Source organism: Corticium candelabrum, chromosome 4 (assembly GCF_963422355.1).
Source record: "Corticium candelabrum chromosome 4, ooCorCand1.1, whole genome shotgun sequence".
NCBI classification, from domain to species: Eukaryota; Metazoa; Porifera; class Homoscleromorpha; order Homosclerophorida; family Plakinidae; genus Corticium; species Corticium candelabrum.
In genome coordinates, this window is record NC_085088.1 from 3,726,847 (window position 1) to 3,741,542 (window position 14,696).

General features: G+C 43.8%; 1 protein-coding gene across 1 annotated transcript; it reads left to right on the plus strand.

Annotated features, from left to right (window-relative positions):
- Window positions 1-1,457: 1,457 nt before the first annotated feature.
- On the plus strand, window positions 1,458-12,238 carry LOC134178050 (uncharacterized). Its single transcript, XM_062644832.1, has 4 exons — window positions 1,458-1,512; window positions 2,940-3,449; window positions 10,659-11,645; window positions 11,945-12,238. Exons 1-4 carry the CDS (start codon window positions 1,509-1,511, stop codon window positions 12,046-12,048), a joined length of 1,605 nt encoding a protein of 534 aa, XP_062500816.1. The 5' UTR covers window positions 1,458-1,508; the 3' UTR covers window positions 12,049-12,238.
- The last annotated feature ends 2,458 nt before the right edge of the window (window positions 12,239-14,696 follow it).

Here is a 14,696-nt window from a genome sequence, read left to right on the forward strand (position 1 = left end):
AGTGCATCTTCTGAAGAGAATCTTCGTGAGCGTATCTTGGAGTCTGCGTTGGATTTGTTTGCGACCTGGGATGGTCTTAGCCGCGTCCCCAAACTCTCTCGCGCTAGTCTTGTCCGGTGCCCGTATGACAATTCCAGGCGCGAGAGAGTCTGGGATCATCCCGCCCACTTCCTGCCATATCTCCTTACTAAATGCTCACTAAGTCTCACCCCAACGTCATCACTCCTTACTAAATGCTCACTAAGTGTCGCCCCCAACGTCATCAAGCGTCCCGTAACTTCAAAATCAAATTAGCGTTAGAACTAATCCAATAAACGTACTACACGGGATGCTATGACCATTTTTTGGTGTTTGTGGCATATCCAGCACTTGCAGACAACTGAAGCATGTTGAAAAGGTAAGTCTATGGAGTGTTGGTAACGGGTGTCGTGAAGGCTTGTAGTCTGAGATCTACAATTGGTAACCGGTACTAAATAACTTGTCTAATAACTGTATTTTTAATTGCGCTAATTGATCGGTGTAAACGTTTAAGTTATATACAGTCGGCAATACAAATGTAGCTACTATTTCTTGGAAGACCATGTCCCTAACGTGTACTTTGTATACGTGCTCTTTCAACCGAAGAGACTAATTAAGTTAAGTTAATTAAAAGTCATTTGTTTGCAGAGTAGAGTAGAAGCGTCAATCAGCATGATTTTGTCTCTTGTCTAGACGCCGGTCAACTCATGTGCGTACACTTAGCTAAAACCGCTGTGCCCCATGCACGTTTAATTAATTACCTATAATAAACAACGACTCGTCTAGTATGCATGCCTGGAACACTTGCTATAGTTAGGCAAATCGACCCGCCCGTATGTGTACACGCATGCATGCAGTGTACACATCTAGTAGTTGATATCCAACTATCAAGCTATCTAAAATTTAGGACTCTCGACAAACGGCTAGCTACCAGTCTTCGGAGAGAAATAAGGTAAACGCTTTTCAGTCATTGTCTTTGCTTCTGCAGACTAGATGTAGTCATGCCTATCTAGACAGTCGTAAGTACTAACACTTAGAAATTTCAGGCGAAGAATCGACTAGAAAGATGCCGGCGATTCTGTCTATACTGTTCAACATACATGCATCTACACGAATCAGATTAACTAATAGGCTGCGTTCAAATCTACAGGCCTAGCTAGGACTTTGAGTGTTCGTACGCTGTCACGTACATTTCTTTGTGATGCCAGCAAACTGCTTGGAAACAATTATGAAGCACGCCACATTCGATTGATTCGAAGTCCCTTCCCTTTGACTCGTAGCTTTCAAATACGTTACTGTTCAGTGTTGTGCGACCGAACCTACATGCAGAACCCTACCAAATGAATGTTCCGTACGCACGCGCAGACTTTCGCGCTCTCTGGTCTGGACGTTCGAGGTTACAGTTCTACTGCGCTTGCACCACATTCATCGTGTTACCGGTTAGTCTTCTCACTTCTCGCTGATTCAGCGACATCTTGTCAAGAGCAAGAATGGGTAACGATAAGTTATTGTTGTCAACAGTGTTAGATGCAGCACAGTGTAGTAAAGGATTGATTGTAGTATGGGACGTGTGGATAGTTGACTGTAGGTGGCATTCAGCTCCTGAGGGTGTTTCTTGGTTGTCAAGTACACACAATCCCTAGCTACAATACAAAAGGATGGGGCGACGGAACTTCATGAAGCATTTTCTTCGTCGTTTGGTCACTTGCACGAATCGTTCTTAGACTCATCTGTAGTCGGACACGGAAACGATTTCTTAAGGTAGGTGCTATCATGAAACGTGGTCGTGGGGAGGAGAAATTTGAGACTTGTGTACACACACACACGCGCACACACACACACACACACACACACACACACACACACAGACACACACACACAGACAGACAGACAGACACACACACACACACACACACACACACACACACACACACACACACACACACACACACACACACACCAAAAGTTCGATGGAGAGCTATATAGGACCACGCCCCTTTGTGTTGTGCTACCCGGAATAGAAGCCTCGCTACGACGGCAACAAAGGCAATTAGCTGCCACTCACCCGAGGCAAGGCAAATGAGCATGTGATGATACTCACGATCGACACGTCAATTTTGTAGGCGTGTTCTAGCGATCTCGATCGACGTCGTGCATCTGCAGGCAAGACATGATTATCCTCTAGTTGTTTTCTAGAAATTACTGCAGATTTTTTCAAATTTTGTACTGAGAAGTAACTGTATCCTAGCATAAATGATACCCGGAAGAGTACTTTAGGGTGTGGTTATTATCACAGGTGACCTCTATATAATGGGGGGGGGGGTTGAACTTCACGATGCTACGAGACACTCTCATTATTATGGCCACGCACACTTTTATTGGCTTCTAAAATTTTAATTTGACAGATAAGGGGCAGATCCAGACTGGAAAAAAAGGGTGGTGTATATATATACTATATACAGCTTTGGTCATTACACGTATTTGCAGTCTACAATTCTTATGACCACGCCTACAAATGATAAAGAGGTCTAGCATCGTACCCAGGCCTTCTTGAGTGCGGTGTGACTCGAGAGCTGCACAGAGGAGCGAGGCGAAAACCCTACTGTGCTTTGCAAATCTTTAAAATATGCAGTACTTCAATTACCATCTAGAAAATGCTTCAGCATACAGCAGCGAGGAGCCATATAGGCAATCAATCAAGATCTATTGTTTGCTTCTTTTGCAATGATTCTAATTAGTTTATTGAGCGCCCCTAAAAATAATTTTGTTTCCAAAAGGCGCTCTAGCTAGAGCTTAATAGATAATTGCAACTCCAGATGGCGCTTCAGTAAAAGGGGTGAATAATTACAGTAGTGACCAGGGACTCCTGTAAATACGTACAAGGCAAGTCCTCATAATTGTTATCATGTATTTTGATTTAGTACGCAAGATGATCATAGTCTGTTGGTCGCTTGTCCTCTTACAACCGCTCACTACGACAATATTTACATCAGCTGCAGTTCAAAATGATCGTCAAAGTAAGGTGCTTATCCTTGGTGCTGGAATGGCAGGGATCAAAGCCGCCGAAGTCCTTCAATCTCATGGCATCGACGATTTTATCATTTTGGAAGGAAGCAACCGCATCGGAGGCAGACTGCTTTCTGCCACGTTAAACAGTGGACACTCAGTCAACGTCGGTCCGCAAACAGTAAACCAAGGTGCAAACTGGATACAAGGAACTACAGGAGTCCGTGGGATTAATCCTGTGTGGGCATTGGCTAAAACTTGCAATTTATCGACAGTAACAACGTCATATGATGACATATTGTATTATCTTGAAGGAGGTAACGTGACTATTAACGACAGCGAGGAAATGGTCGAGGAAGTGTGGACTCTATTGGAGAAGGCTCAAGAACAAGTAAATCAGAAAATTGAAAACGGCGAATACCCCGGTAAGTATACAAAGTACTTGTACACACTGTACAGTACGTGTACAATATCTAGAGATGTGTACCTGTTGTGTGTGTGTGTGTGTGTGTGTGTGTGTGTGTGTGTGTGTGTGTGTGTGTGTGTGGGTGTGTGTGTGTGTGTGTGTGTGTGTGTGTGTGTGTGTGTGTGTGCGTGTGTGTGTGCGTGTTGTCATGATTAGTGTTGCGCATGCGCGTAGGATGTATATATAAGTTGGGTTTCCTAAATACAGATTCAGTCTTGTGTTGTGTTACCGAAGCCTACGCTTAGTTATCACGGTGGTGGCAGGAGTTAATTTCGTTTCTCTGTTGTGTGGATATGGCGGAAAGGACTGACGCAGTAAGAAGTCGGGAGGTGCGTCTCATACGTACGTTTGGTGAAACCCTGTCTCCGTCACATTGGTTGGCATTCAAGAGTCACTATATAGCTACTTGATGGTTTAGCAAATCAATCAAGCAAATAACATCCAACAGTGGAAAGATGCAGAGTACTGCGCCATGATGTTTCGTTTGCAGTTGTCGGGAGAGATTAAAATGTGGTTAAACCAAGCAGAAGCGGCCGGAGAAGCCTGGGTAAGTGATATTGAGGAAATAATTGTAGGATTGGAAAGAAGGTTTGAGACCGCAGATGGGAAAGAACAGGTTATCCGGAGGCTTGAAGAAGCCCAGCAACAACCTGATGAAGCCCTCTCCAGTTATTTATTTCGGTTGCGACAGACTATGCTTTTGCAAAGGAAGTGCCAGAAACGAATCGGTCTCGAGTGTTGTGGCGATTTATTGCGGGAATGATTAATGACTTTGTTTGACAGGAGATCTTGCGTCATAAATGGTTGACAGCCGAAGGGAAGCCGAAAGAATATGATGAAGTCTTCAATGTGGCAGAAGAAGCCAGATCAATTCAAATGGGAATGAGAGCAGCCGTACCAATGACAGTAACAGGTGGAAATGATTGTTTGGCTCTTGCCTCTCAAAGGATGGAACAATCTTGTGCATGTCAAAGGATTCCGGAACGCCAGCCAGTGGTCTCTAGGGGGCAGCGAGCACAAACTACGACAAGAAAAAGAGGAATAGCATGCCGATAGTGCCACAAAATACACTGGGGCGGGTATAGAAGTTGTTGGCAGAGAGCTGGAGAGAATCCTCAATGGGAACCCCAACAACGTCAAACAAGGCATAACGCTGGGCCAACAAGGACGACAGCGGTATTGCAAGTTTCTGGCTATACCTCGGGTAGACACAGACAGTTTTGTATGACAAGGAAGAGACTACCTAAGAGCCCATTTGTTTCTGTCACGGGAGTGCTGGATCATCAGGACATAGCTGCAATGCTGGACACGGGAGCAGAATTCAGCCTTATATTTGCAAATAGGTTATCAGAAGACAGTTTGAACTGCCTGAAAGGGTCACCCGTTGTGACGTGCAAGGGTGTTGGAGGTGAGTTGGTTCGGGTAAAAGGACAAATATGCAGAGATGTGCAGTTGACTGGAACGCATTTGGAAGTTTTCCAGCTACGGTTATTGGTGGTAGAAGGATTAGTGGTACCAGTTATTCTGGGCGTTGACTTCCTGTCTAGGCTTGGCAAGGTGACCTTTGATTTTCATGAGATGAAGTTGTTGGTTCTGGAAGTGGAGAAACAGTAACGTTGTTAGAGGACTACAATAATGTTGGACATAAGTTGGAAGCTATACACGCACAAGTACAGGAATTTAGGTCAATTCCAGCTGGAAGTGAGATGTTTATCTCGTGTACAGCGCGAGGCATGAGGCAAGGACAGGAATATTTAGTAGAACCGTTGAGAAACCATGAGTCATGAAACCATGAAACCATGAGAAACCAGCGCATTCAATCGTAATTCCTCAGTCGGACAAAACGCTGCGGATTCGAGTAGCAAATGCAAATAGCCAGTCAGAGGTCCTTCGAAATGGAGAATTTGTTGCTACTTTATATCTTGATGTGTGTGTTGCGTATCGAGGAGAGAAGGACGGGGCAAGCCAGAAAGTAATGGGGTATAAGATCGGAGAAGACCTAACAGGAGACCAGCGCAAGGAATTAGAAGCAGTGATACAGGAATATGAAACTGTCATGTGGAGACCAGGACAGCCATTGCCTGTGGTAGAGGTAGGGATTGAACACAAGCTGGAGTTGTAGCAGGGGGCAAAGGCTAAGATGAGTAAGCCACGTCGATTATCACAGGCAGAAATGGTAGAGGTTCGGAAGGAGATAGAAGATCTACTTCGGCAAGGTCTTATAGAGACTTCTAGTAGCCCCTGGTCAGCCCCAATTGTGTGTGTTAGGAGGAAGAATGGTCAGTTGCGACTAACGATGGATTATAGAGCTCTGAATGCGCAGACAATTTCGAGTTCAGCTCATCCAATACCATTGATAGAAGATTTGTTGGATAGATTGGGCAATGCACGTTTCTTCTCTACCCTAGATTTGAAATCGGGATATCATCAGATGCCTATTAGAGATAAAGATAAAGAACTGACAGCATTTGTGGTTCCGTGGGTACAGTATCAATGGAAAAGGGGCTGATCATTTGGCCTGTCGGGAGCCCCATCAACATTCCAACTGATGATGACAGTAATTTTGGATGATAGTCAGTACAAGGAAGCTTTATGCTATCTAGATGATATTTTGATATGGGGTCGGAATTGGGAGGAACACATGAGTCGTTTGCGAGTTGTTCTAGAGAAGATTAAGATAGCAGGAATGGTACTGTCTCCAAGCAAGTGTATTTTTGGAGCTAGACGAGTTGAATACTTGGGATATGTAATAGAAGCAGGACAGATAAAAATTAAAGACGAACGGGTAGAACAAATTCGGAAGCTGAAACGACCAACAATGGTAATGGAGTTGAGAAAAGCTCTTGGAGCATTTGCATATGTGCAGAGATGGATTCCGGGGATGGCAGAAATAGCGAAACCCTTGTATGGAGCTTTAGAGAAGAATGGAAGACAGAAGTTGATTTGGACAGAAGAAATGGATGAAGCATTCACGACATTGAAACATAGAGCAGCGAACTCAATAGCTTTGAATATTTCAGACTTTTCAAAGAAGTTTGTTTTAGTCACAGATGCTAATAATGAAGCGAGTGGAGCAATGTTGGCAAACAGAGAAGGTGATCAAATGATCGGTCAACTGAAACCAATAGCTATCTTTCATCATACACTTACTTCCGCAGAGAGACGGTACAGCACAACAGATAAAGAACTCTTGACGGTGGTCTTGGCAATTAAGAAGTTTAGAGTATATCTGTGTAAGCCATTTGATTTGATTACAGATCATAAGGCATTACTGTGGTTACAAACATTGGACACAGCAGATAAACGAGGACGACGCGGACGATGGTTGGAATTATTACAGCAATATGATTTCAAGATCATACACAAGGCAGGTCGAAGCCAGGAAATGACTATGGCAGATTATTTATCTTGAGTGGGAGTCGATGGTCGTTTAGTTGCAGTTGTACAACAAGGGTCTGATGTGGGTGTGAAAGAGGAGATGGCAGAGTTGTTTGAGTTGGACACTATCCGACAAGAGCAGTCTAAGGAGTCTGAAATAGATCAAGTTATCAAAGCAATCCAGCAGAATAGCACAATGGATAAGGCAGGGCACAATAGTGATCTGGAGAGAGCTTATTCCAAGGGACGGTTACCGTTGAGTGCCGATGGGATATTGAGATTTGTGAATTTCCGTGGTAGAGCAACACGAAATCACCCCTTGGGTGTTATACAGGAATTGGTGGTACTTCCAAAATCTTTGAGAAGACGCTTATTGTTCCTAGTACACGATTCGCTCTTGTCAGGTCATATGGGACAAGCGAGAACATGGGAGAGAGCTTGTAGAGCAGCTTGGTGGCCTGGTATGAAGAAGGATGTGATGACATATATTCAAGGATGTGATAAGTGTCAGTCGCATAAGCGAAAGAAATTCCCTGGCAAAGCTCCATTACGGAATACCGATATTCCACGACGCCCTTTTGGACAAGGTTCAAATAGACTTCTGCGGCCCTTTTCGCAAGTCAATTCCCGATGGAATGGAGTACATATTGGCTATCCAAGACGTAGTCAGCAGATATTGTATTTTGATACCAACAAGAGATTGTAAAGCGGAGACTGCTGCACAAGTATTTCGAGAGAGGTGGGTGTGCCAGTTTGAAATTCCTCTCATGGTACAATCAGATAGAGGTACACATTTCACGGCATTGGTTTTTCAAAGAGACTTGTAAAGCTTTAGGGATTAAACACATATTGAGTTCAGCAAATCACCCACAATCTCAGGGCCAGGTTGAGCGTCAGAATCAGTTGGTCGATAATATTCGTTGTGTAATAGAGGAGGCGCCATGTTCTTGGCCTAGAGCAGTCGCGGTAGTACAGTTTGCACATAATACCGCAGTGAATGCTACCACTGGATATACTCCTCATGAGTTATTGTTTGGTCAGGCATCACGACGTCCAGAGACACTGTTAGCTAGACAGCTATCACTATCAGAAAGATTGTCAGACTCGGATAGGGAAAATGACGAGACACACAAAGAAATGGCTAGGAGGCGAGTGGTAAATACGATTCAGAAAATGGACAAAATATTTAGAAGTGTAAGAAGGCGGATTGCACAGTGTCACGAAAAACGGAAGATACGAGCTATACAATGAGGTGTTCCATATGAAGTGGGACAAGTGGTACGAAGAAAGTTGTCACCAGCTGAAAGGAGATTAGGGAAACTTTCACCATAAAAGAGTTCTAGATGTGTGATAATCGAAAAACAAGGAGACACATATTGGTGCCGTGAAATTGAAGGGACAAACTCACGAACCATTCAAAGGCAATACAACGACTTAGAACTAGCTCAGGAAGGAACATTATCGTGGAAAAGAACATCATGGATCAGAGAATGACGGACAGTAAATTGGATACAGAAGATGACTTTTGTGGACTGGTATCACAAGACCAGAGAGAGCAGCCTGAAGAATGTAGAAGACGGTATCCAATGAGACAAAGACGTTTTGTGAGACATCTCACACCAGACCCATACGCTAACAGATATGAAGAGGTCGAATATCGGTACACGGATGAGGATGACGAAGATTTTTAATGGGGCGGTGAACCTAATTTTGTAGGGGGAGGAGTGTCATGAATAGTATTGCGCATGCGCGTAGGATGTAGACTCGTACCCAGTCCTCCTCCGCGCTAGGTTTCTTACACCACGTGCGCTAGCTGTCACGTGTGTATAGGTCCATGTGGTTTCACACGTGTGGTTGGCTTAAGCACGGAGGAGGACTGGGACCATACTTCGTCACGTGACATGCTTTGAGTCTAATTAAGTTATTTAGCTCAGCCCACTGGTCTCAGCTAAGATTTCTAATAGGTTTCTAAGGCTCTGCTAAATGACACAGAAGGTGGTAGATTAGCAAGAGCCTAACAACTTGCCTACAACCGGTCAGTCGCCTGGCCTCACAAATCAACGCCATCATGCACATGCACGATCCTCTTCGTAAAACTGCGCCGGCTAGCAGAGTCTAGAGTAGGATAACGTAGCCCATGACGGACATATTTCGTACATTTGACTACCTTCACAAATCTAAAGCAGATCTAAATCTAAATACAAATTCAGATTGTCATACACCCAGATGTGTGTCTCTTTCGTGAGCTGCTGTACATCCTGGTAATCATTCGCCAAGTTCTTTAGTTAGACGTCGCTAAACCTGTTGATATGATTGCGAGACACCAAGATGGTTGAGGTCTGTAATTGCTTGTTTTCCTGTACCGCGAGCAAACAAGCATGTAGGCTGTTAGGAGTGCAATCCCACTGCTTTGGCGATCTCAGAACTTCAGTGCCACAGTGCCGGTGATGAGAGCCTGCAGGCGTGTGCTGTCAGCCTCCTCGTTGGCTTTCCCTTTGACCAGCGCTTGCAAGATGCCAAACAAATGAGGGCTTTGACGACGCATCGTGTCTTCGATGTCTTTCACGGAGAAACGGCGTAAATCTTGCCACGAAACAGGCCCTCGACCAAGAGAACAGCAGTCGGACTCCCGCAAACGTTCGATCTATCTCGACAGAGTCGTTTCTACTAATTGCCAATTGATTGGCGTCTCCGCATAATCTCTTGAGACATGTTGCTTCGCTGGAGTTGGACAAGTCCCACTTGCTTGATTCGAATCTTGTCGATTTCTCCTTGTGACATCTACAGGTCAAACAGGCACTCTGCACGTGCACACCTCTTGTACGCAGTGCATATCTTACTTGCATAAGGCGAGGGGTGATTCCGCAAGTCTGAAACGTCAGTAGAATGTGCTATAACTCCAACAGAGACTGCTGCGAAGGCAATACCAACGTAGACGTATGTTCTGGTGGCATGGTCCATCCTGTGGCGAGCTTCCGGGAAAGCTTACGAGCCACCTCGACGTGACTGATATTAGCTTAAAATTGGTCCAACAAAATCTGCTAGACGTAACTAACAGGGACGCCTGAACGCGGTGCTCTGGCAGATACAGGGATCAGGACCCGTCGCAGCCTTTTGAAAAGGAGAGGCTTTACCTTCACGTATTCGTGTGGCTCGACAGGTATCTAGAAGGTCTAGGCGCGCGCGAATGCACTTGCACTTACCATTGAGACCGCTCTTCTCGAAAGTCCTTCTCTGGTCGCACTCTTACGGACAAGGACGCCATCAACAAGTTATCGGCACGTAATGGCTTAGTGGCTCTATAATTGTTGTGTACTTAGTCTTTCTAATTGTGCAATCATCCATTACAAAAGCCCTCCTACGGAAACTATCATGCTAAATAGAAGTAGTATCTACCAATCATGTCACGCCATTTCGGTCACGTTACAAACATGTTTGTCACGTGACGAAGCATGGTCCCAGTCCTCTTCACACGTGTGAAACCACATGGACGTATAAACACGTGACAGCTAGCGCACGTGGTGTAAGCAACCTAGCACAAAGGAGGACTGGGCACGAGTCTACGTAGAATGTATATATATATATATATAAGTTGTGTTTCCTAGATACAGATTCAGTCTTGTGTTGTGTTACCGAAGCTTACGCTTAGTCATCACAATGCGCGCGCGCGTGTGTGTGTGTGTGTGTGTGTGTGTGTGTGTGTGTGTGTGTGTGTGTGTGTGTGTGTGTGTGTGTGTGTGTGTGTGTGTTTGTGTACAGTGCAATACTCTATGAATTCCTATTGTTGCAGCTTCATACTCACTTCGTACCGCATTGTCTGAAGCAGGCTGGCATTCAAATACATTCCTAAAAACCGCGATTGAGTATTTAGAGTACGATTTCGAGTACGCTGAAGCACCCGACGATACATCAGCGAGAAACGCATTAGACTACTCACACCATTACGGCGATGTCGAAGAAATGGTGGTGGATCAAAGAGGATTTGCGCACGTGATTGACTGTATGGCTCAGAAATTTCTATCTCAAAGCGACACGGGAAAGTATAATGACACCAGACTGAAACTAAATGCTAAAGTGAAGGAAATTGATTATACTGGAACTACTTTTCGAGTCACAACAACAGATAACGATGTCTACGTCAGTGATTACGTCATCTGTACGTTCAGTGTTGGCGTTTTACAGAGTGGAGACGTCACTTTTCGTCCTTCTCTTCCAGCACAGAAATTAGCTGCTATTAAAAAATTCCACATGACTGTCTACACTAACATTTTCTTAAAGTTTGACAGGAAATTCTGGTCTTATGACAACCAATTCCTTTTGTATGTGTCTGACGTGCGTGGCTATTATACGGTGCACATTAACATTGCTGCCTACCATAACAACGACCCCAACTGGAATGTCCTACTCATCACTGCTTTAGACGATCTAGCTAAAAAAGTCGAGAGTCAAACAGAAAACGAGACTGTAAGTGAGATCATGGAGATTTTAAGAAAGATCTATGGATCTCACATTCCAGATCCCATAGATGTAGTCATTCCCATCTGGTACAATAATCCTCTCTTTTACGGTTCTTATTCTAACTGGCCCCCCAACTTTACTTCAGAAGAATTTGAAGACATGGGTGCATCTGTTGATGGACGTTTGTATTTTGCTGGAGAAGCGACAGCCAACATTTCAAACGGCTACGTGCAGTCTGCTTACGTTACTGGTGAAGCAACAAGTCTTTGTGTGATCGGAGTTGAGACAAACAATAACCGCTTGAAAGACAACTGTCTTGGTAAATTCGGCGTTTTCAGTCAGTGTCTTTATACAAGTTTGATTTGATATTTCATTAAGAAGTGCTTGTGCATATGCATGTGCTTGACTAGCTTTTGATATCTGCACACACACACACACACACACACACACACACACACACACACACACACACACACACACACACACACACACACACACACACACACACACACACACACAAACAAACAAACAAACAAACGGAAGTGTGCATTGGAATAACGTATTCTGAAAACAACAGAATTCATTAATTAAAATGTTAATATTTTTTGTTTTGTTTAGGCAACTTGCAGTCTACTTCCGGTGGTCCGTCCGTCCTTAGCCTGAACAACATTTTGCTCATCATCATCATCACTCTGATCACCACCCACGTAGCGTTACAATGAACTGCAATATGCGGACAGTGTTCTCACATTGTGTAGGTGTACTAAGATTGCAGCTGTCTATCACTAGTAGGTAGTCTGTAGTAGCTAGTCTGCATAACGTTGCTGCATGCATGTGGAATTCATCATGACTGTCGTCTCTAGTTTGGTTAGTTAAAAGTCATTTGTTCGCAGGGTAGAGTAGAAGCGTCAATCAGCATGATTTGTCTCTCGTCTAGACGCCGGTCAACTCATGTGCATAGTACACTTTGCTAGAAACCGCTGTGCCCCATGCACGTTTAATTACTTAATTACTTAACTATAATAAACAACGACTCGTCTTGTTTGCCTCTCTGTTCGCGTTGACTTTGCGCTTTGAAAATCTGTAATAACTTCTGCGCAATAGACGATATTTGGGGGCGGCGCTTCTACAGCATGCGCAATCTTGAGGGTAACACACACCTTTGCCGATCCCGCTGTACACAAAGTCCACGTTTCCGGGTCTGCTTCTGAACCGTAGATCACCTTGCCGTTGACTAGGCTTTGTAAGTAAGTTTACTACTTACCATTTCGTGCATCTTGTGAGAGACTTTGCCTGCGTAGAGACGCGTAGGAAGTCATTTTTTGACTGTGGCTTCTCGAGGGTAAGAGACTGCTGTTCAAGCCGAAGTCGCCTGATTCACACTCTGAACAGATACACGTGGCGTAGAATGACAGACTACTCATTGCCTAGCGATGGAAGTTTAACAGGTGAAGATTCTGCGGTAGCGGAACCCATTCGAAGTGCCGAATGTGACGCACTGTGTGGCTGACTAAGACTACTTGTTTTCCCCGTCTAGCGTTCTGGAACTGTGGAACTGGAACATTCATGCGCGCGTTAGGTGTTTTCTGTAGGCTGTAGCCCCATAAAGCAATAGGAGCCCCCGGAACAAATCCGCGGCGCACCGTACCGGTGTGGAACAAATTCCGTCCCCCTACACAGACTGTCCGCTTTGTGACAATGCGCATGCCCATTGTTACGCGCCAATTCCGGTAAGAAAACTGTCCGCCGCATGTCACTTTCTCGTGAAGAACATCTTGCCTGCGTGAAGGCTTACCTAAGGAGTGGAGTGTACGATCATTGTATCAGGACTAAGGACCAAAAGCGACGATTACGGAGGTTGGCAGAATTGTTTGCGCTTGAAGGTAAGATCTAGAATCTAAATTATTTGCACTAAAATTATTGCATTGTCTACTAATCTAAAAATTTATTCGACACATTTTTCATTGTTTAATTAATTAATTAATTAATAACTGAAATTTCTAAATTGCATAATTATTGGTGTAATACTCTACTAGGTGGGAAATATTGACTTATATAAATTTTATCTTTTCCACTAGGAAATCAACTGTTTTATGTTGGTGCCAAAAGAACCAACATAGAGTGGTTCTCTTTACAGAGGACCAAAAACTGCAAGTATTCAAGAGTTGCCATGACTCTCCTCATGGAGGACACTTTGGCAGAAGAAAAACTCTACAAAAGATTGAGGAAAGATTTTACTGGCTAACAATGACTTCGTATGTTTACGATCAGGTTAGATTAGTGTAAAACTAATCGCTAGGTATTACATATAGTGTACCTGCATGGCGCACTTTCAACTATTGTTTTCAAATGAGACGGAAAACAGATAGACAGACAAACAAACAAACCAACAGATTAACATACATACATTTTTTTGTTACAAGGGCCTACTTGTTACAATCTACCACTATTCACATGTACAGTCACTATATGTACTTTAGTCACTTCAAACTTAAACTTGCTGCTTGGACAGAACTGAGACAGAGGCAATTGTATGTTAGTTCCTTGCCCAAGGGAACTTATGTATGTGACTCTCCCGCACTTGAACTCTGACCCAAAGGTCCCGGATGTTGCCAATCTCCAACTGCACACTCTAACCAATTGAGCCACATACATACCTACATACATACATACATACATACATTTTTTTGTTTTGTTACAAGGACCCTTAGGGCCCAGGTTACTGCAGACACTACTAAGTACTTGCTACTATACTTTCTACGATACTAGTATACAATCTACGATACTAGTATACAATTGAAACACTATCAGCAGTCACTGTCTATATGTAAACTTCTTCTTTGCTTCTTGGACAGAACCTGACACTCCGGAGAGAGAGGCAATTGTATGTTAGTTCCTTGCCCAAGGGAATTTATGTATGTGGCCCTCCCGCACTCAAACTCTGACCTGAAGGTACCGGATGTTGCCAATCTTCAACTGCACACTCAAACCAATTGAGCCACATACATACATACATACATACATACATACATACATACATACATACAACAGTTATATACATACAGACAGACAGTTAGAGAAGCATGTATGGAAATTGCTAAATCGAGCTAGTTTCTTTGTGACCAACTTGTGTCTCTAAATGATCCAGTTTGGGATGTTACTCTTGAGATATTGTCATGTATCACGAATCAACCATCTGGCAAGGGTAATCTTTCCTAGTCATCTCTTACCGGCTGCCACTCTGCATGATCGGCTAATCAAATCCACATTTGAAAATGTAATTAAGTGCTACGACATTGGAGAGTATAAGTAGCTACAGGCTACCTAACCTAGCTCTTCGAAATGGTGGATTCGGATTGTCATCTATTGC

What these genes read in the sequence shown, in the direction of transcription:
- LOC134178050 (XM_062644832.1), top strand. An exon ending in TGAAAACGGCGAATACCCCG is followed by an intron (nt 3,450 to 10,658) that starts GTAAGTATACAA and finishes CTATTGTTGCAG; the next exon opens with CTTCATACTCACTTCGTACC. An exon ending in CTTGAAAGACAACTGTCTTG is followed by an intron (nt 11,646 to 11,944) that starts GTAAATTCGGCG and finishes TGTTTTGTTTAG; the next exon opens with GCAACTTGCAGTCTACTTCC.